At 34.7% G+C, this 24,416-nt stretch overlaps 1 protein-coding gene across 4 annotated transcripts in view; it reads left to right on the forward strand.

Moving 5' to 3' along the window:
- The window catches only part of LOC116348009 (protein sprint), a 132,513-nt gene that overhangs the window by 77,947 nt on the left and 30,150 nt on the right, over positions 1–24,416 (forward strand). For 2 of the 4 annotated variants that reach the window (XM_031778855.1, XM_031778856.1), the window contains one exon: positions 23,946–24,087. In XM_031778855.1, the coding sequence (XP_031634715.1) occupies positions 23,946–24,087 (142 nt within the window). Of the gene's footprint in view, positions 1–933; positions 1,187–5,399; positions 6,671–23,945; positions 24,088–24,416 lie in introns of those variants that run through there. The other 2 variants (XM_031778854.1, XM_031778853.1) reach the window with 2 other exon arrangements.

Raw genomic sequence — 24,416 nt, forward strand, 5'->3', positions numbered from 1 at the left:
GAGAGAGAGAGAGAGAGAGAGAGAGAGAGAGAGAGAGAGAGAGAGAGTAAAGAAGGGAGTGGGAGATAGAGAGAATGAACGGCCAGAATCATATTGAACTGGTGCAGTGTATGACATCAACAACAAAACCACTCGATTGTCTCTAGCTTCGTGCCAATAGACCAGAAATATATCAACAGTAACCGTGTAAATATTTACCGCACGCTTGAAACAATATAGAAAAAATACCTATTTTACCATATACACGAATTATACGCAAAATCCGATTATTTGCATCTCATTCATTCATTCATATTTTCTCTTCAGTTTGAATAAAGGCTTGATCTAGCATTGCATAATGCGTGCAAGTTCTTGTGCTCCATCTTCTTTGCACTCCCTTTAACAATGCATGCCTCTCATTTTGGCTACATATTCTCTCGTTTAATTTTTCATTTGTATTTATAAAATTTACATGTCGTACGACTCTCCTACAACATTGCCGAACAATAACAATACTCTCGACACCGACGCATGCATTACGAAAAAAAATACCGCTATACGCGTGTGGAATGCATTGTGTGCTTCAATATTTATAGCCATAGCATTTTTCACTCAATTCGTTCGCCGCCTTTGTAACGTGTCACATCATGTAGTGGTAACGTGTGTGTTTGATTAATTCACACAAATGTTTGTATGTACAATGTTAGTGAAAGTAAGACTCTAACACGCTAACATTCATAAAATAAACCAAAACATAACATCGACCAACGTGTAACATTGAAAATTCATTCTTGGATTCAGCAGCGCAAGCCTGTATGACATGTTTCTTTGGCGATGCGTAGCAACAAGCAACATTCAAATAAAACGGAGAATATAACAGACACGTTCGTTTCTGTCTCGTGCTGGCAAGCACGCCGTCGATACATTTCGCTCTCAGTTATAGTTCAACGCTCGCCGAGTTTAGACGTGAAATCTGTGTTGGTCTGCCAATTCCGTCAGACGTGAATGAAAGAAAGATCCCATCGACACCAAACAACACTGAAGATTTGATTTTTCTACTCACATAAGAATTTCAACGAAAATCGACACGGTGAACAGTTCAAACCAAAGAAGAAAAAAATATGTGAATCAAACAAAGTGTAAGAGTAAAAAGAAAAAATACACATAAACCACCCGACGACTTTTTTCCGGTTTACCAATTCACAAAGTATTATGATAAAGAAGTTTTCGGAAAATTCTGTGTTAGTTTCCGCCGTTGTGAAAAAAAGTATAGACTGTGTGTGTGTGCAATGATGGCAAAAGGAACTTGAATTTTTCTCAGTCTGAACAATCGAATTTAAAACAATAAATTGTCAAATAAAGACGACCAAAGAGCAATTATTTTTGTATGTGCACTGTGTGCAAGTTTCGACTTGGCAAATTCCCGAAAGTGTTCAAGTTAAACAGTCTGTTTTGTGTCGCATAAGTTTTCCAGTGATTGTCGTGGTTTCTTCATACATTTTCACAATTTTCGAAAGTCGAAGCCGCAGGACAAATTTGTTTCAAATCCATGTAAATTTTTGCGGAATTCAAGCGAGTCAAATAAATCTGTTGCGACGACAAACGCATTCGTTTGATTGATTTCAGACAAGGATTCGATTTGTATATCGACGTAGAAAATTCGTTCTTTTTGAACTTTTCGATGTCGGTTAAATTGAATTAAATTGCATGCAATCAATCAATGAATTTGTTTAAGTGATTTTTTTCCCTCCGCGGGTTACATGCACGCCTAACAAAACAAAACAACAAAAAATACGACCCCCATGGATTAAATGCAAAACTTTTCGAAATTGTCGTCAATTGACAGTGTGTATCTAGAAAACAGAACAAAGATACCACAATAATTAGATTTAAAGTCAGAACGAATCCCAATACGCGAAGCACATTGAATTTAAATTGGCTGCTACTTTTTTGTTGTTCGTTTCAATTTTAGACTACTTGTTTTCGATTAGCCAAAGTCGTCAATATGCATCCAATTCGGAAAGTTTTTGTTTTGTGTTTTTCGATAAAAATGTGAATAGAAAAATAAAACAAAAACAACCGCAAATCAATTTCAATATTGAAAAAGATGAAACACACATTTCTTTGGAGAGAATAAGAATTAAATTTAGCTTGTGCGTTGATGTGATGAAGAAATGAATCGAAAAGTGTGAAGCGATTTGCTCAGTCGTCGCCAACAAAACGCAGCACAATATGAAATGTGTGTTACTGCTCTCAATAATTTCGAAAAAAATGATCAAGAGGCCACTCAAAAAACTATAACGTGAACGTGTTAAAAAATGTTGAACATCTGACATCGTGATTCAAATACACCGTGGCGATATAACAATGTATTGATATATGCCAAACATCGAAACATTCTCACTTTCAAAACGATTACAAAAAAGAGACAGTTTTTTTTCTCTCGAAAAACCGCGATTGATAATCAACGAATACGCTAAGCACGCGACCATCGATCGTTCACACACAGCGCACAGTGTTTATTTGTATATCCATATCGAAAGAACAATGTCGTAATATACATTTCGTGCGTGTGTGCTTTTTTGTCTGTGAGAGCATCTCTTTTCAAACATCAAACACATTTATTGTGGTGTCCATTCTGAAATGAAAAAGGCAACGTGGCCACCGCACTCGCTGCGCTACTAATTTAAATTAATTTTTATTATGTATACACTTTCTCGACAGCCTAAATACGCGAGGGATTATAAATATTATGATCGGTCGAAAAGAGAGCTCTCCAATGAAAAACACATGCCGTGCAAAGTGTGGAAATTATTTTAAGCAAATGAAAGACATGCGAAACAATTTTTTCTCTCCCTTTTCATTGATTGAAAGCGCGATAATTCAAAGTCGATGCGAAAATTGAATAAAAGCAATGCAAAAATGGCATCATGCCAAATGCACGTCGTCTGAAGCTCAATAGTTTTTCTCATTCGCTTGGATGGTCTTATCATTGGACTTTTTGTCTCTGCACTTTCAAGTGATTGAATGGCAAGCTCGTCGGAGATTAATCGTACATAGATAAATTACTGGATTGGAATGTGTTTTAAAAAGAATTGTATGTTTTCAAGAATTTAATTTGCACACAAAAAGCCAAATACATTGAAAAAAAAAACCATTTCGCCGACGACTTGCTTTACAAATGATAGAAAAGTGACAAAAAATCGAATCGATTAGTAAGCCATGGGCAAATTGAATTGAATGGTGAATTTTGCAGCATCAGCAATCTTATTCAAAATCAGGCAGCCATCGTGCACTTAATTAGACGTCTTGTATTCGATTTAATCGCTCAAATCACCATCGCCGCCCCCTATTTCCCACTGCATCGTCGTTTTATCGAGCGTCGACGTTAGATTTAGTGGCATTGTATGCCACCCCTCGAAACACCAAGACCAAATGTAATATGGCCATTGTTTGGTTACGGTTCTTGTCAATGTCTTCATACGTTCGTCATCAAAAATTTGGATACGTGTTTGATTGTGACTTTGCAACGGGCGCATCCACACTAATTTCTCATTGTAAAACTGGGGTGTTATGCTTCAATGAGTTTTCTCTTTGATGCACGAAATTTTATGTGAAGATCTTAAGTTGTGTGCTTCAAACGATGTCAAATAAAAATCGATTGAAGTCATCGGCAACCGTCATGCATATTCGCCATCACGTCTGCTGACGAAACAACGTGAAAGAAAATTCACATTAGCCTCGAAATTTATGTCTGCCGGACGGCAACCCCAGAAATGAATGGTCTTAACACACTTTAGCCTCGTTGAATGTATTCCATAACTCGAAGATGCATGAAAATTATGCAATAAATAACTACTTGATATATCATATTATATATTAAACTGGCATTGCAGCCGACTCGGCAATATTCTCAACGAAGCCAACCGACCAAAATGTTCGAGTGTCTGTTCACTTAACCGAGCCAATACACTACACACAAATTATATTTAACGATGCAGTCATGCCGTGCAACAAAATGAATACATTGAAAACAAATGCGCCAATGTGCAATTTAATTTATGCACTAAAAATGGAATTTTCTAAACCAAAACAAGTAAACACAAGAAGAGACGAGACGAAAGAGAGAAAGAGAGAAAAAGAAACAAGCGACGGCTAATGTTTTCTACATCCATGTGAGATATTTTGCTTTGAGCGCGCGCGTGAAATATAAAACTATGCACTTCTTCGTGCTAGGTATACATTACAATGTATGGATTATACATAATGTGGTATTTATTTTGCGATTATTTTCCATTGGATTTCTGACTTTCGCCGTTAAGTACAGAATACGTGGCGTAATAGAATATCCTCAGCATAAAATGCAATCGAAAAGAAAGTTTGCAATGGACACCGTATGATATGACTGTAATTAAATCGGATCAATTCGACGAATTGCCGCGTTCTTTTCTGAATTCTGTTCCTTGGATTCGGCAAGCGTGCCGACAGCAAAGTAGAAGAAAGACCACAAATGTCTCGACAGCTAATGCGATTCTAAATACAAAAAGTGTTATCATTTTCCGTGAATGAAATGGTTTGAATAACCGAAACTGATTTTTATTGTTGTTCATTTGAAAGCAACGATGCCGTTACACTGGCTGGTCTTTGTTATGTTTACTGAACATTGCAACATATTTTCATACGGTATTTTGTTACATTCGATTTTCTATGGATCGAGTTTTATGTCACAAAGGACTGGCTAGAAAATCCTTTCATACACGACTAAAAGTACCTTTTTCTATACTCCATACTCTTTCAAGAAATTCAAATGATAAAATTCGATGTTAAATAAAATGTATGTACAACAAAATGGAATATGGCCATCGAACAGAATGAAATTCTTTGGCAAGTCCTTCTTTGTATATGTTGTACAGAAAATTGCAAAAAGAAAGCCTAAATGGCATTTTTGTGTAGAACTACATGCAAATACAATCCATGCCATTTCACAAACGCAAAAATATGCGTTGTTAACCAACCAAGCGGCCCGAGGGAAAATTAGTAAATTTTAATGAGATTTTGAAATTGGAATTTGTGTCGAATTTTTTCAGTGCTCACTGTTCATGTTATTCCCACACCACAATATATATATTTAAATCAATATTTCTTGTATCATACACTTAAGCGCTCATTCATTTTGAAAATCAATAGAAAATGCTCGAGGAGTTATTTACTCGAAATTACGTGTCGACACAATAAACTGGGCTCCATTTAAATGAATTCAAAACATGTGTATGAATTTCCCTTCGTACTTGTACATCGGTCTTGTATTGCTTTTATTCAACTTTTTTGTCCACATCGATTGTTTGACGCTGGCACAATGAATACAAAAAAAATCGAAAAATAAAAATGTCGACTATTTACCTAAAACATGTCATTTACAGAGAAGCTATTATAGTTGGAGAGGAAAAAAAATCAATTTCGTCTCGAAAAAAAAAACATGGAATTGTAATTGAAAGCCAAAGTGACATCGATAGAGTTGGACGCGGAGGCTTTTGAGTGAGAATAAAGGGTGAATAAAAAAACGTTATCAAAGTAATTTTCAACCCTTTATATTTTGAAATGGTTTCGGGTTATTGACATCCAACCGTAACATATTAAAATCGCAAATTTTATTTGACACGGTTGGTCATTGAGCGAGAGAACGAACGAGATAGAGACTTTTTCCTGAGTGGTTAAACATTTGTGGTGGTGTTGTTATCATGCTGCCGCCGATCGCGTCACCAACATCACCGCAAGATGTTCAAATGACTGATTTAAATATTTTGACGGTGTCCCCCGGTTCGATGTCATCACAGCAGAAATTGTTGACATCGCCTGTTGAAAATCGGCCATTAAACAACCATTCACCATTATCAATATCATCAGTCAAGTCAACCAATACGCTGCGCAACAACATTGACATGAAAAATGAATTGTACAAAAAACGAACATCGCTGAATTTGCACGAAAACGGAAATGGTGAAATGTTCAATAGTTGCGACACATCGTCGACATCATCATCGTCGTCGTCGTCTTCGTCATCGTCGATGGGTCAACAGCCATTGAAATTAGCGACCGTTAAACGTTGTTCGCGTAATTTAGATAACATTCGCTATCGATTCGAATTACAAAACAATAATTCGAATAACGATAATGTCAACAATAATAATAGTGATTCGCGACGATTTAACCGAAGTAGTTCGGATAGTGATGGGGCCGAACCACAAAAACAACAACAACAGCACATTGATACAGTTGCTGTGGTCATAAATGAGAATGGAAAAATGCGACGCACCAGACGAAAAACAGCAGACAAATCACAAAATGGCAATGCACAAAACAACGAAACCGATGATGATGACGATAACAACAACGAGTTTAGCGATCGACAAAATGGCAATGCAAGTGATAGAAGTACTCAAAAACGTAGCGATTCGATCACAAGCAAAGAATCCGGTAGTGTTGGCAGTGATGATTATTTTTTGTGTGAAAAATTTAAAAACACATTAAATGCAAAACTCTGCGATGCTGTTGTCGATGGCGCCGTTGTATTGGACGAGAATGGGACGGCCTACCGACGTTTATCATTGGAATTGCTGAGTCCACACGAAGGCCCATTGGGTCGACGCTACGCTGAAATTGCACCGAGCAAAAACAATGCAAACAATAAATGGTAAATATTTCTCACTCTCTTTTTCATTTCCCATTCCCGAATTCTGTTACTACTAGAGTTATTCTATATATATTTTTCTCGTCGTCGGCATCTACTGCATGCAAGCCAAAATACACTCTTGAAAACTCAATTTCGATACGTAATCTACGGCATTAAGACAATACACTGGAAAAAAAATGAGAGAAGCAAACAGTGAAACTAAACAAAAGCCAACTATTTGAAATGTTTGTAGCTTATTTGGAATTGAATGTGCAAAAGTTTGGATTGCTCATGCTTTTGGTTCGCACAACCCAGAATTTAGTATAAAAATGCGACTGTGGCAATAATCAACAACGTGTTGTTGTTGTTTTTTCTATTCAGCTTCTTCCATTCGATTCACAAAGGGAAAACGAAAAGAAAAAGTGAAAACATATGGGAAACTAGCACATGTACAGACAATACAAGAAATAAAAATCACGAGACTGAAAAATACCAGCGAAACTTTGGCAATACTTCGTATTTCATTAGAATAGACAGAAAGAGAGATGAGAAAAAATATGCAAGCATTGAGACGAACGGCACTCTTTTTATTGTATCAAATATAGAAGTTCTGTTGAACGTAGACATTGTTGTTTCATTCATTCTGTCGTATTTTTTCTGCTGCTGTGGTCCATTCAATCTACAAATGATTGTGATGTATGAGAATACATCCAATGTACTTCACGCTCATTTGCTAGAAAATAGTTGGTGTCTAACAAAGAATGTGTACCTAGACATACACAACACAATTTTTTTTGCCAAAACTGAACATCGTTTAATGCCAACGTAATATATAATCGTCGACAATTACGCAGCGAATTTGTTTTGTTTGCCAAAGTGTTTTTCTCTACGGTATTTTTATTCAAATTGTCGATTATATTTGGCAAACTCATATTTTTCTCATTGAAACGATGGCCTTTTCTATCAGCCAAAAAATCACATCGTTATGGATTTTTATTCTCACACCTCATTTTGCGTCAATTTAACGATGTCAAATTGTTTGTTATTGTGTTTTGTTGCGATGATACGAAATTCAAATTAAACGACCATTGATGATGAACCGAAACAATAAAAGTTAATTTTGTGGAACGCAAAGGACAAAAACAACGATTCTCTTTTATTGAAATTGACAATTGTTTTGTGCTTTCATTTCACGATGCGTCAAGTGTCATTAGCACACCCATTTCACAGCTGGAACAAACTCACTACGCACAATCAAAGTTCAAATCGATTTTTAAACAGAATCGAACATTCTTTCACACACAAAAAAAAAACACGACTGAATTATGTGGCGAAGAAAGGAATTGATGTGCATTTTTATCTGTCGGTGTCATGCACTTTGTTGATATGAATGTCGTGCAGTTAATTTAAATCCCATTGTTTGACCGAAAATTCTGATCGCGCTTGCCTGTGACATGCATATTTTAATCGAAGTAAAACTCGAAGCGAGTAAATGATAAGTAAAACATAAGTCATTAATAATCGAAAAGAACTACTAATAAAGTTACTTGAAAACTCTCAATAATCGACTAGGTTAAAAGTCAATTCATATAGAACGTTGTGTAATCAGATTTTTTTCTCTATTTCTTTTGCTATCGCCTCACGCATACCAACTCTGGCACACGCTGTGCAATCATGTGTGTATGTGTCATTATTTTGAAATGATGTCGTTAAAATTTATTGTTGGCATAAAAAAAACTCTCTCACACAAACAGTGGTTGTATGTTCTAATAGCATATTTGCGCCTGTGTGAGCATCTGTTTTTGCTCGATTTTCACCATTTGATTGTTGGCGAAATTGTGTGAAATAGATTCACAAGCGCTTCGGTCACTTTTAATAGTCGGTTGTTTGTTCAATTAAGGCTTCGTATTTGCTTTAGTTTTACTTCCCATTTTAATGAACCACAAGTAATTTTCAAGATAACTTGATGGGCAATTAAAATCCCTTTTCCCCGACAGCCACCGTAAATGCACTACGTAATACAGTCTTCGTCTAAGCATATAAATAGCTGCCGTTTATTTACGACAGATTTATGAGCGAAATTTGCATAGCGAATTCAATGAAAAAAAGAGGCAGGTTTCGAAATTAATTGAAGAATGTCATGATCAAAAGTAGAAAAATGTCTGTGTACAAAAAAAAAGAGAAGCGTCTACAGTAAACATTCACGCGTTACATGTTTTTTGCATTTCATTACCCTGAGTAAATATTTATATTTCGCTACGACCGCGTGGCCACTTTATTACATTCCGAAAGATAACCGATGATAAAGAATTAATTTGGCACCATTTACATTCTCACACACACACATATGATATGACAATAATAAAAAAATGTGAATGCCTGAAATTCATACAAGCACGTATCCATTATCAATCAATTAACTGATAATCAAATTTGTCATTGCTCGTTAAATTTTATGTATTCGGTATTAAAATAATGTGCTAGAAGCAAAATTTGCACCGCATCATGAGATGATAAAAATTCCGGCCTTCTGTTTTTTTGATGTTCAAAACTCAACATTCAACTGAAACGGCAGTGTAATATACATTTAATGCTCATGTTTTTTGGAAGAGAATTTTCGGTTTTTTTTGTAAAATAAACGCAAAAACGAGATGACACATGGAAAAAAGGGAACATTGTAAAATCTCAATGTTGCCTGGAGTGTTATCGAACATCTGCAGGCATTCTGTCACACCATCGTACGTGAATATGTCACAATAGGTGTTTGACGCCGTATTCTATAGCCTATATCATTCCCTCATATCCATCGACACATAAAAGGAACACCTTAACCTTGCCCATTCTTTAAATAGACATTTTCATATTTTTGTTGTCGTTTACGACTCTACCAAAATCACCAATAAGTATGCATACATGCGATTTGGTGTGATTCAATGTAAATCTGTGCACCATAAAAAACGTAAATATTCGACCGTTTACGGTTTACTGTACCGTTTTTCGTTTCAAACAGCAATCCTTCCTATTTCACGGCTCATAGCCGCCGAGCGTATTTTAATACATCTGCAAGTTTTGATTTTCGATTCAACCATCTTTTTCGTCATTCTTTCTCGCCCCGTGCCAACACATGCCAACAACATTCGTCGAGTACAAGCAATTTTCATGTTAAGTATATGTATTTTATGTGTTGTGAGCTCGCTCTCTCGACATTTGAATTTCGATTCCATGCGGTGCACTGTAGCGAACACAAAAATGTAACCCCCATGAATTCATCGAAAAATACAGAATACGAATTCTATTGGCACCGTTGCATTTATTCTTTATTAAAGATCAAATAGAAACAAATAAAACAAAAACAACAAAAAAATGAGGGTTTTCTCTCTCAATTTTTCATTTGATTTCCTTTATCAATTCCTGAGCTTTGGGACCGCAATGTGCAATTTGATCGACAGTAGTTTAAATGTGTTTTTTTAAAGATACACAAAAAGAGTAAGTACAATACGAATTGCAAACTGGAAAATGGAAAAGAAGCCGCACATCCACTTCTTTTCGCTTTTTTGTAAACAATTTTCTTTATTTTGTGGATTGCAGCTAAAGATAATGCATAGAATTTTCTTTTGACTACCGCTTCCGTTGCTTTTCTTTGCCCTCTGCTTGAGTGAATCCATGTACTTTATTTGTTTGAAGAAACCCGGGACTCAAGATTCTATCGCCTTGCGCGCAAATAATAATGAAGACACTAAGGTTTTTTCCGTTTGATAGAAATAATGATAGCTTCGCATATAAAAAAAAATTCCGACACTTCGTATGATATCTTCCCATTCATTGCAATGCCAATATTTGTAGAGCGAACTATATACTTACACATTTATGTATATCATAGAACATTGTCGGTTTCTTTTGTGTTTGTTTCCTACTTGATTGGAATTTCTTTAGTTACCTCTTACCCACTCGAATGTTTCGTACCTTTTGAAAGTAAAGTTCAAAAGAGTACTGCAAAAGGTAGCTTCCATTTTGGGTGATTTCGTAACCAAATTCTTCGTTGAAATGGCTTCATAAAAAAGAATGTGCGTACGTCATATGGAAATGGATTTTTTTTTGTTTTTCATGCAAATAGATCAGTATTACTACTACTATTATGCATGTAATGGATATTTATGAGTATTTTTTTGGAGATTTAGATTCTAACTGCCAAACAAAATTCTATTTTAAACATGTTTAACGTGACAAGTTGACAACTCATGTGGATGTGTGTTTTGCATCGCATTTTGGTCGTTTTGAATTTCATTTCAGCAACATGTTCTCCCAAACGAACTATATGATACGAAAAAGGCAAATATTACATCCGAAAATGGAATGTTTTTGTTTGATTTAGTTTTCAGTTTTGTGAAAAGAAAGTTGACAGACGTAGACCCAGCACGTCGTCTTTAATACCCATTTAATATCTCATTTTTGTGTGAATCTAGATGTGTCAACAAATGACCGAAATAGCTCTAAAAAAGGGTACAACAGAATGGAGAGTAATATTCTCCATTTGGTTTGAATATTTTATGAAAGCATGCCGTGAACGAATTTACAAGCAAAATCCATTGATCAACGCCTACAAGAATGTTTCGATTCACAAAAGCAAGATGAGAACACACATGAACGGCATAATTTTATCGAAATCAACATGCCAATAGCCAGTTGACTTTATTTATATATGGATGATTTTATCACAAATTAATTAACTCGGAAAATATGTAGTTCAGTGCTCAGGCAAAAAAGAATAAAAATCATGTTTTAAAGCCATTTAAGAAAGAAAACCGCTAACTATTTTCATGATAAAATGTAATCCATCACTTGAACAGTCGCACGGTGCAGTGATTATGCTGTGTATTTCTGTTCTAAAAACGGAAAATGATTTCAAAAGTTTTAATTTATCGATAGCCACCTGTGTTTTGGCTATGTGCGTGGGATACACGCGCTTACAAATTATGCATGCGCACGAAGGTTTAATTCGTTAAAACGAAATAAATTCAATTTAATCAAAATATTTTGAATACCAAAGCGATCATTTAATTATGAAATGCGTCAATTTCAATAATCCCAAATTTGATGACATACGCACAAAAAAAATTGACATAATTGCCGTAGAATGTAAAATAAGTGTGACCTAAAAAAAGAAAAAAATCTGTTTTTATTTTGTATTTTGAACGAAGACAAAGGCAATTTTCGTCATTTAAGACAGCAGCTGTTTCAAGCAAATGTGTATCAAATATGCTGTGTTCGCTTCCGGCGAAAATTGTCACAGAAAAAGAATAAATAAAGTAAAATTGACAGATATTAAAGTTTCAAACGCTGAATCGTAATCTACTTGTGAATTTTGTCGTTTTATCAATCAAAAGTTCAAGTTGATTTATCGTTTATGTCGGTGTATTTTTTTATCGGCCAGAGAAGTCAATACACTTTCACAACTACGACGCCGTATATCGTTATCGTAATCATTTATTGATTAATGCATTTAAGTGCGGCAATTTTAAAACATAAATCATCATCATCAATATTTTATGGTTGCGTTTTTCTGTGTTTCCATTTTCGATAATAGTAATTTCAATCGATAAACATTAAATTCTTTGAAGCGATTGGTTTGTCTTAGCCGCATAATATCGATGCAATAAATTTATCATGATAAATGTAATCTATTTTTATGTGCTCTGCAGTGCACTCACAAAATCGAATATTGACACATAAACGCGAATGCTGGTGTTCTCGTTTTCCTTCTCTTTTTTCCTATACGCATAGTTTTATATGCAGGTTTTTTCTTCGCTTGTAGCGAAATTGGCTCAAAAATAGATCAGTAATCAGAAAAATAAATAAATATTGCTGTTACAGTTTGCTCGGCTGCTTCGATGTTGCACACATTACATTGGCATATATATATAATTTAACAAACAGATGTTTTCGATCTCGATATTCATTTGTTTCTTTTTTTTATAGTATTCGCCTCTGTAATTCGTTGGCAAAGAGTGTAATGATATGGTTCGTCATTTTATTCCACTGACGAAGTAATACAAAAGAAATATTGATTAAAAGAAAAACCACTGAAGCTGTTTCATCTCAATTTATGAGACGCTTAATCGCGAGAAATATAATACGAAACGCAAATTGAACAGAAATATTCATCGACCGCCGCCAAGTAGAATGGAAAGGCATTAATGAAGAAAGAGACGCAATCGAAAGAACGAGACAAGTCCAGCGGCACTGGCTTTTGTTTAACTAAGCGAGAAATGAACCGGAAAAGAGAAATAAATTAATAATATAAAATTTTATAAGAGCGTCGAGATTTTTCTTTCTTCATCAAATCCAACAACGAATGCGTCAAGTGAAAAAAGATAGAAATTTAATCCGTTTCAAACTGTGCTTTAATATGCAGTTAAATGCTCTAAATTGGCTGGAAAAAAATAGACGACGCTTGTTGTTATTGAATTATTTTTTTTTCTCTGGTTTTCATCTTATTGCACTCTATTGAAATCGGCTTTGATGTGAGATCAATGCTTGATTACACGGTTTAAAGAGAAAGATTTAGCGCAAGGTCTGGCATTTAGACAAGGCTTTTGCATCACAAAAACACACTGAGCCATTTCAAGCTTGAAGCTATGTTTTCTGTTTTGTTTCATGTTATCTTCACTTAATTTACCGTTTCTAATCAAATATCCAATTTTGTGAATTTTGTTTAGATTTCAATTTCGTAATTTTGATGAATTGCATTTAATTTGAGCTCGATGTGTTGTTTTTGAATGGATTTCTCGTGTTATTGAAGTGAAATTGTCGACAATGTTGCAATCAGTGGTCGATAATATTCGCACCCAATTTATAAACGAACAGCATTTCGCTTCGACCAAAAATAAACACTGCTTGAATATTGGAACAGTTGTATATAGATTGTTTACAATAAAATCCCTCTTCTTTTTCCATAATTGAAAATTGGGTTTTGTGTTAGTCAGTTAATGCAAACGCGGTCATTTTTTATCAAGTGTGCATTTGCTTTCGAAAAAAAAGAAAATATTTGAATACAAACATCGAAGAGAATAACAAAAAATTGTTGATTCAAACACTTGAGATTACCTCGGAAACGAGAGAATCGCTTCGTTTGACGAACCAAAAATAGAGGAAAAAGTCAATCCGATTTGTCATTTTAACGTCAGTCGCGTGTCAAAGTCATCATTTCAAATGGGGCTACGCGATTTCAAGTGTGCACTGTGGTGTGCATACACCAAACATATACCGTCAACTGTAATCGCACTCTGTGCCACACAATTCATCTGGTTCGCTTTTATTTGGAATGTGACCGCCTCTTTCAAGTCGGATCCATTTAGTCAGCCGTCATCAGAACACATTCCATTCGTTTTGATTAAATAGTTGCCAAGATATTTAGAAGAACGCCAAATTGAAAAAAACATATCGATTTAGAACGGTTGTTTAGGGAGGGATGCGCGAAATGATATAGGCAACGACACTTCTTAAAATGCTTCAGCGACAAAGGCCGAACATCAAAGCATTCTTTTTAATGAAATATTCTCGACATTTGAGACTGAGTCGGGAAGTTAAATGGCAGTTCTTCCTTCAGTGAATGCAAAATACGGTTTGAAATGTCCCTTCTTAAATTTGTTTTTTTAATCTTCTCGCCAATTATTGAATATAATTATCAACAGCGTTTTCCTGGAAACGGTACATTTCGTTGTCATGAGTACTTTTTCTCGGTCTCTCTTTCTCATCTTTTTCTTCGTTACTTCATCTCAATTTTCAAGTGAATAGAGGGTGAAATTCCCCAGCCGGGGGTTGAATGTGGATATTTCTCCGAATAAGATATGATGAGTTGAAAAGTTTTACGTCTACAAAAGTTTGTTTAATATGAAAATTCGGTTTAATAACGTTATCGTTCGTTTCTCTTTGATTTTTTGAGTTCGTTCATTTTTTTTCTCTCGACTGGAATTAAAATACCGTCGATGCTTTGTATTATTATTATTTTTCGTTGAGTTTTTCCGCTTTGGTTCTATAGTTGTGAATATACTTTCAAAGAAAAATGAATAAAAAAGGCTATGAATGAACATTATATGCATAAAGTGAAACTTTCGTTCGTCTTTTCTTGCTGAGTGTGAGACATTTTCTTTTTTTTTACTTCTTGTGGAGGGAGAGATTTTCATTAGCCAACTTTTCGTTGCATTTCATCTTTTTGACGTGTTTTATTTACTGCAAGACATATGCAATTGAAATATTGTCACCGCAATGCGTCGACGTAAATACGCTTTTAGCCAAAGAGAAATACATCGTTTGATGTTGAAACAAAGTGCATTGAAAAATCTATTGGATAACGACGTTGTAAGCTAAAGAAGTAATTAATGCATCGTTTGTTGAAATGAACAAACTTGAATTTTGCACAGTTTTTGGTTTCAACCGAATATTATCTTCTGTTCCAATACAAAATGTTGTTTGTAACCAATTTTCGTGTGGTTATTAAAATGTATGTATTTTGTACTACCTTGACTTCACCACAAGTAAAAGCCTTGACTTCGATTAACATCTAATATTAACATATGAAAGCTGTGTGGTTTTCGTTTTGTTGGTCGTTTTATGCGAGAATGTAAATAAAAAGATGATCGCATTTGAAAACATACGGATTTGTATTGATAACTTTATTTTCGAAGTGTAGGCCGAACTTCTTTCCATATTAGGCGTTTCCAGTTGAAACTACTTTCGGATAGGTTTCGAAAAAATTAGAGGCGATTTCGATTGAATAGCAAATTACGAAACAAATGCTATCAAATTAATACATTGTATTTCGATAAGATTTTTTTTAATTGTGCGCTGAAAATAAAACGAGAAGAAAATATCGAAATCTCTCACGTCATCCACAGTATCTATGCGCGAATTAAGATTCCAATTTATTGACTTCAAGATCGTAACTCGGATATTATTTCATGAGTTTTGCATATGTGGGTTTCGACTTCTATTAGAAACTATATAATAAAAATGATAAAAACGTGGAGAAAACAGTTTTTATGCTCGCCATATTTGTCATTATAATTTTTTTTATCAAACTTTGATTGCGCTATCAATTATAAATTTTCAATTTTCCATTTTTGGAATGATTTCGTTAAAATTTTATGGTTAATTTTAAGTTTTACAGTAAATTAACGTTGATAAACAAAGATTTATGAGCAAATTATACAGAGATTTATCTTTTAAAAAATGATGTAACGAAGAATTTTTTCATTTTGAAATGGAAGGAATGAAATTAAATCAGTTTGATACTTGAAAGTTACCGCATTTTAAAACAAAAAAGCACTTGAAAATGTTGAAATGTGAAAGAATAATTCTATTATACATAGGAAAATGTTGATTATAATCTGTTCGGGGTCTTTGCACTTGTGCTTGACAACTGGGTACATGAATCGCATGAAATGCAGTCATTGACATTAACATCGCTAGTCAGCGAACAATCAAAATGCGATACATCATAGTCAACAATATGGAAATAGCCATCATAAATCTAATTACGGGCAACTGGAGTGCAGTTCTGTGTGTGCGTGTGTGCTTCGATGTTCTTCTTCTCTTGTCGCCGCATCTAAAGTATGTTGAATAGAATTGTGCCGCAAATGAGCGATTGTGTGTGGCTGACAATTTGCATTAGACGACGCATCATTCTCAATGCACCATAGAAAATCGCAACACTTTATCTACAATGTGCATGTTGCTGGAGAATGATTGTGCATTTGTGTCCAGAGTGCATGGATCGAATGTTGTATTAAGTGAAGTAAATGATGTTGAAACGATGGTAATTAAATGCTTACTGTCACACATAAGAAGTACACCCGCATTCTGTACATTCTTTGTGTCAATATTAGTTTTTCGTTTTGGCACTGTACGGCAAGCGAATGCCAAGATCGTAAATCATGATGGTTTTTGAAAACGACAGACACATTTCGGGTTTGGCATTTCATGGCGCTTATCGATTTACATCTTTCTCCATTTATGGTCAGTCGTTCATCATTACAAACGCACACACGCACACACCAATCGACGAATCGAAACGAATTCGGTTCGTTGTCATCTTGGCACAAAATCACAATTACACTAGTTGTAGCAGCAAAGAGAGTTCATTAAAAACATGCACAATTATTATTCATTATGGCTTTCGAACGATATCGAGATGTGAAATCTCCAATCTGGACATTCTGCCAGTGGCAATGTGCCATACCAATGAGTAGTAAATGTGCACACAGAATTGAATATGTCTGCTAATGAAATGTTATATGTCTGTCTGGCTAACTGGCTGACTTTTTTTTGTCGATTATTTTTATATTGGCAGCCGCATAACATAACAGTGATCGATACGTGTTCTCTGAGCTAAAATACAAACATAACGGTTATGCAATTCATTTGCTTTTATTTCGTTGTGGCAGTGCACGCTGCTTTTTTCGATCTCTCATTTTACTGCTTTTCATTGTGTTTTGCGCACATATATGTACTTTTTTTCGTTTATTTACACATTGCGCCCATGAATGCTTGATTCATGTTGAACTTCGGCTGGTATTTGATTTCATTTCTAACATTTAAAAAAATCATATATGTAACGATGCATGCATCCAATAAATACACAACAATTACATTTGTTGTCGGTCATAAACTCTCTTTCGAAATGCGTTTGCGATTTTTCATCGTCGATTTGTAGAACGTTTCACATGGCAAATGAATTCGAATCGCGTGCATTCATCGAAAAATGAAGTGATTCGCGGAAAGTTTAAGTTCATTAGTATCCATGAATCGATGCAAGACCGCCAAAACCGCGTACACCAAATGCCAAACGAAATGATGTTATTAGCTAGAGAAAAAAGGAGAGAGAGAGAGAGAGAGGAAGAAACGAGAAAAACCAAGAGATAGATATTATGAAACTTATTACAATTTGATTATTTGAGTTGGTTGTAATTTGTGAAACGTGATAGACACTGCCATTCCCAAGACACAATTCAAGTGATGCGATGCGTTAACATTAACATGGACGCAATTAAATTGTACTCTCGCTTGAATCGGTCGCACGTTGACTCGAGATTCTGTTTTATGCTTTATAAGTAGATTTTATTAAGTGGTTGGGTTTTTTTCTTCTTCATTATTTTCATTTCGTATGCAATTTCGAATTTTATGGTCGTTGCCATGTTTTCAAGTGTAGATAGTTGCGATCGCTAAATAGGAATTTATTCAGTGTTCAAGACGAACCGTTTGTTCAAACGAGTGGGTTAACAAGTAATAAAAGTAAATTGCGACTATCTTAATGCATCTTAATGACTATTTGGTAAATCGTTGTGTGGATTTAATTTCTGTTTGGCAAAGTACCGAAAAATCGGTTTTGCGCACACAAAACCTATGTATTTATTATTATTTTTTTACTGGAGATTTAATGCACTTTGCTTGTAGTTTAATTGAAATTCTTTGTACTTTTTTGGATGCAAACAAACACACTCTTGCAAACGGTTGTGCAGAAAAACAAATTAGATGTAGATAATAAAGCGATAGGAAGTCAATTAATTTGAGACATTTTCTAGAGAGCAACTGCCACCGTTCCATTCTCACGCTTTCGAAACCATTGCGATCAGCTGACACGATATTGATATTCACGTTTGGTCTTGCGTTTGGTGCTTATTTTTCATATGGTAATTCGTTGGAGGTACCAAATTCTGACTCATATTGGACGAAACAATTGAAACAAAAAAAACCAAAACAAAATTATGAATAATAATAATTTGTGTTCTCGCTCTTGTGCGCCTCGCACTCTCACATTTAAAATGTTTCGTTTGTTGCTTTTCTCAATTCGAGTAATTGACCGATTTCCATATATGGCCACACGCGCCCACAGATTTTACCATTAAATTAACGATCTGGTGAAACACGAATATCGAATTGGTGAACAATTCAAAACATGCAAAAACACGTTTCAATGGCGCATACATCGCGCATAATATAATTGAATAAATCGCTCGTTTCTCTTGAATTCTTGATTTTTTTCTTCAAATGCAAAACATTTTCAATTGCAAATCTGCTTTTTACACTTCAACAATATTGGATATATTTCTTTTTAAAGTAGCTGACTGACGACCGTGACTCGATCGTCAAATATATCGAAATGAGTATCAAACTGATTTTTAAATGAAAATGTTTTAAGCAAATCGATGGATTCATAGACAATAGTTGTCGAGTTCATGATTCATAGACATTTTTTTTAGAGTGAACAATTTCGTTTTGCAGTATAACACGAGTTGTCTGGTTTTCGGTTCAAAAGTGATAAATCGAAAAATGAACAAAGATTTAAAGAACTCTTGAATTAAGAGAGAAAAAAAAAAAACTTTTTGTGCAAACGAGGTATTTATTGGCATTTTTTTGCCATTGTAATTACTCACATTGACACTGTGATAGCAAAAAGATTGACGCTCCACGTACAACGAGATATAAAAATCACTCTTGACGATACGATACGAAGTCTTATAAAAAAACGTAAGCTCACGGTGCGAAAAAGAAAAGATAGAACAGAATGATACATGATTATCCATTTGTTTCTAAACAAAGTTTCATTCACATCCACACAGTGAACTTGGTTCGTTTGAGCAAGTGCTTTTGAGTGCGATTAAGAATGGCAAAAGAATGCGAATAAGATCGAGTCAAAAGAACAAAAAGAATACAATCATCCAAAAAAAAGCAAATAAAAACGTATGAATAAAAGTTCTTGTGTCTGCTTCTCGATTCCATAGTAAATATAATCTCATTTAATTCACTTCGTTTGGTTATTCTGTTCATCGTACAACTCAACAAAAGAAATTCGCCAAAGAAATAGTACACTCGTCACATAAACAAGCAAAAGCAACGTAATGCGATGAGCTAAATGCGACCAACGACAAGCTGAATCGTAATCACAATCGTGCAGTCTGTAATTGTGCAATTTCACATGTGTATGTAATGTGAATACAAACGTTTTGTATTTTCAAAGTAACCAAGCACACACCGCAATTACATCAACGCATCTCTCCGAGTGTTGTAGCAACGACGACATTGGAATCTTTCATATCCATCGTGTTTTTTAAAGTGAATCGTTTGTCAGGTGTACTATTTCAGCGATGTATTTATAGTATTTATTACCATTTTCCGACCGATTTCAATTCCATCCAGGGAATTCGAAACTCAGCAATATCATATATCGCATTGAAAATAATTTTCACGAATTTTCCATCCGATATTTGTTTTTTTCATGTTCAAAAATTGAACGTCGTAATCCCAAATGTCTTTTTGTCTGACACCCGACAAAATATCTAAAAAAAACCGTTGATCGAATGCAGCTGAAATTGAACAGTGCTGCAGGATGAAATTGATAGAGTTCATTGCATTCCAGACAATTTATTTGCTGCCAATTTGCTTTTTTTACATATTCCTTTAATTCGAATGCATTTAAAAACAAAATGCAAAAAAAGCAGCATCCAAAGAGCTGCGATGTATCAATGCAGCTCAGGCGTCGGCTTTGATATGAATTACCAACGTTTCAAATTTGCTCGCGGTTTTTTGCATTCACCGCGAATCAACTAACAATTCAATTTATTGTTATTTACTCATATACATTTTGGTGGCGCGAGAGAATCAAAGAGAAAGACTATGTGTGCGATGCAGTTTAAATGCAGCATAGTTTCTATTGTTTGTGGAAGCTGAAACGAATCAAGATAACGGTTTTAAAAGCACACTCAGTTGCATTAAATCCAATTCCACCATCGTACTATTTTTTATCTTTATAATTTTATTTTCCATTATTATCATTCTTGTGCGATGCTTGAGTTTAATACTCTTGAATAGAGAAAAAAAGATTATGAATTGAGAGTATTAAAGTGAAGAATGTTTACCAATGTACATTTGCCTGACGGAACGAAGCAAATCGGCTGGTTGGTTGGCTGACAGTAGCTGCAAGCAATTTAATATTTAATGAATCATCCAAATGAAATAGAGACCATAAATGGAATTTTGTTAAAAGTGTAGTCTCACCCAAACTCATTTACGAGCACGGTACGCTCACAAATCACATTTCACAGATCGCTGAACATGTGTCTCCATCGCTGAAACTCTTTGATGAAAACACCATGACTTTTTTTCAATTTTTTTTTCGAAAAATATTAAAAGACTGTCCGTTCGAAACTAAGTCGCACTTAATTTTTGCATTTTCCATATAAGCCAACAACACTTTTCAAAAAAAAAAACGGCCGAAAAAAGACAGCATTGAAATGTTGAAAGATTGTCCGGACTAGCATATGTGCATGAGTAAGCTTAAAACATATGAGAAATATCACTTGACGATGGATTGTGGAACTTTGAACTTACGATGAATGAAATATGCTTGAAAAAATCTACCATGACATAAAGCCAACGATGTCACTTTGCCAAGTGAATGGGATGGGGAAAAAAGAAAATCGATGAACCAACTTAATGGAAAATTCACATTCACACAGAGTGCAGAAAGATATTCTTCTAAAAATGCTTTTTTTTTTACCGCCCACTCCATTAGCTACGGAAAAATGAAAATGCTCTGAATGTCAATTTTATAAAATGTGAAAAAGAACAAAATATTCTGGAGTGATATTTACTCAAAGTGAAAGTGAAAATTTGAACTAAAATAGTACATCTCCTGTCGCAATCATTTCAGTTCAATCGATTATATGAGCCCTTCCTCCTTCCTCTTTTCTCTCTCGAACTTTTTTCTTTCTCGAAACGTTGAACAGAATTTCAATTTTGAATAACGGGAGAATTTTGAGTGGAGTTCGTGGAATTATTTATGGAATATTATTTTATCTCGGTGTGCTACTCTAGAATATATATATGTTCGATGTCGAAATCAATTCAGTTTATTGAACCGAACAAACGAACGACTGACACTAATGCATTCTGAAGAGCATGCATTACGTATAACATTATTAAAATATTTGCGTTTCGAGGACGCAGCAGCAGTTCAATCACATGCAATAATCGAGTTTCATTTCGAATGTGAAAACTATTGCTAACCGTAACCGCTTGATTCGAATGAACCGCATTCAATTACATATCACACCAATCCGACTGCATTTTCAAATAGGCAATATTCTAATCATTTGTGATTTGCAGCATTCGTATAACACCAGTAATTCACATTAATTTGCACAGTCTCTTTCATTGCTTTACATTCACTCATGACAAATGCTCAACTAAAGTGCAGTCCCATTCACCGAGTTGCAAATTAAAAATGCATGCATTTTGCCCAGACGGTTGAATTGACAAATCGAAAATTGTTGACGTTAATTGGCTGAAAAAAAATACACAAAACGATTAATTTTACGATAGAAAGTATTCCAATTTAATTTTTCAACTGAAATAATCTCATGGTGTTTTTTTTTTTTTGGTAAATTTAAAAAGTACTCCAATTATGCCAAAGACAGAATACGGAGAGAGAGAAAAAAGCACACGCTTTGAAAAAAGCACACGTTTTCTTTTTCAAAATCATCACTTCGTGTGTATCAGAGCGGCAAAAAAACCAAATCAAAAACAAAACGATATTTAAACGATAAATGGGTTTTTAAAAGTACAATCTAGAAGCAGTGCGAAGAAAACAAAACAAAAATTAGAGAAATCGATGCTTGTGTGTGTGTGAGATATCAATAATAATGAAAGTTGTTGTTCTCTCTTGTGTTTGAGATCATGAGATGGAAATTGTTTTTGAAGCGAAAAAACAAACAAATAAAACGCACAGTGCACGGGAAGTAATCACACTAAAACGCAGTGCAAATAAATCGTGCTGAAAGTGCTTAGAATTGAAAATATTTCATTGTCAATCGACGATGTCAACGCAGATAGCACGTCAAACGGTTATCGCTGAGACATTGATTTTGATTGCGAACATCGAACAACTGAATATCTATTTTCTATCATCGTTATAAGGCCATTGAGATTTTATTGGCTTCCCTACCGTCAAGCGCATTCATTTTGCATGATAAACACAACTTCAATGTTGTAACAACGAGTGTATTACGTTGAACTATAAAAGTTAACAAGAAGTCGTTTAAAGTTAGTTTGACGTTTTAGCGAAGCAACAATGCAGATAAAATCATCCACAACGGTTCTGTGCACTAATAAGCATGGTATGCGAAGTATGCCTGTGATTCTCTGCTGCAAAAAGAAACGCACACACATTCACATGCATTATTGGAAGCACACGACAGGAAGCAGGAAAATTAAACAAAACTCAACAACATTTGACGACGTACGGATGAAAAACAAAAGCTGATCAGGACGCCGTGCCGAGAGAGTATGATGGTAGCCATGACAACGCTTAAATAAAATATTTTTCTTCATGTTATGTTCGCAAAATTTACGAGATGCATGCCACATCAAATGCCTTCGAATGCAGAAGAAACAAAAGAGAGATCGTATCATGCAAGCAACATTAAAGTATTATAAACATCTTTTACATCGCGTAAGAGTCTGTCTGCTCGAAGATAATGAAACTCACAGAGCTCTCTTCTTCATCAATGGTGACTTCACAAACAATTCATTCTCTTATCCGAGAGAATTGTTTGCTTTAACGAAGACAAAAAAAAAAATGAATAAAATATGTACAAAAACACAGTCATTTTTTTCTCGTTCTATTGCAAATTCTGATTGTTGGGTTTTGCAAGATAATTAAGCATTCAGTTTTTGTGCACTTTGGCGTCGTCGCTTCAGAATAACTGATTTTTCCGCCCTAATAGTTTACGTTTTTTTCTTCTTCATAATATTGTCGCGCACCTCACCCATGTGCACATTTTATTCTTTTGTGCCCACATGCCACGAAATCTACCGTTTTTTTTTTCAGTTTCAGTAATACAAAAAAGATGCCGTTCCAATTTGCTTTTTGACTGGCGGCAAAACTTCCACCTACATATATCAAGAGAAAAAAAAGTGACATTAAGAAGATTAAAAAAAAAATGTTTACGACTTTAATGACAGTCGTGTTTATGATTTCTATTGAAAATAAATTGTAAAAAATATCTTTAAATTGGCCTATTCAAAATTCACAGCAAACATGCCCACTGAATGGATAATGTGTTGAAGTATCTAGTGTTCAAGGTTGAAAATGAATATATGTCATTTAAAAATGTGTTTATATGATGCCAAAATCAGCCAACCAATTCAAACAATTACCATTTATGAAAATAATAAATTGCCATCGCATTCATATGGATTCAGTTCTAATTGTTTTGTTTATATCTATTGTTTATTGCAGGACTGATGCGCCACATTTTTTGCGACCGCGTCGTATGCCACTTGGATCCGTTGATTCGGAAGATGGAAATGCACTTGTCGACGATGAGCTACACAATCTATTGCCGGGCACACGAGAGGTATCAGCCGATGATTTGAGTCAGGTACTTAACATTCCATTCAACAAATTAAATTAAATTTAATATAAATTTATTGAGAGGTGTTTAAGCCTTTGGCATTTACTAAACGCGAAGGGCGTTTGAAATACATTTTTACCTGAATAAATTGTGCTTGAATGATTTGCCTTTGTTCACTTAATTTGATTGAAATTCTATTGCAAATTTAGTTTACTTCAACGCCAGAGATTTACAAAATTGTAAATCTCGTTAGTTATGTTGCGGTTTATGGGATTTTTCACTCATAAATTGTTAAGCAATCACCTGAACGAAATTAAAGTATTCCGATTTTCTTGAAAACCATCACAGCGTAAAAC

This window comes from Contarinia nasturtii, unplaced genomic scaffold, assembly GCF_009176525.2.
Source record: "Contarinia nasturtii isolate CC-2019 unplaced genomic scaffold, AAFC_CNas_1.1 Cnas_scaffold_2228, whole genome shotgun sequence".
In the NCBI taxonomy this organism is placed as follows: Eukaryota; Metazoa; Arthropoda; class Insecta; order Diptera; family Cecidomyiidae; genus Contarinia; species Contarinia nasturtii.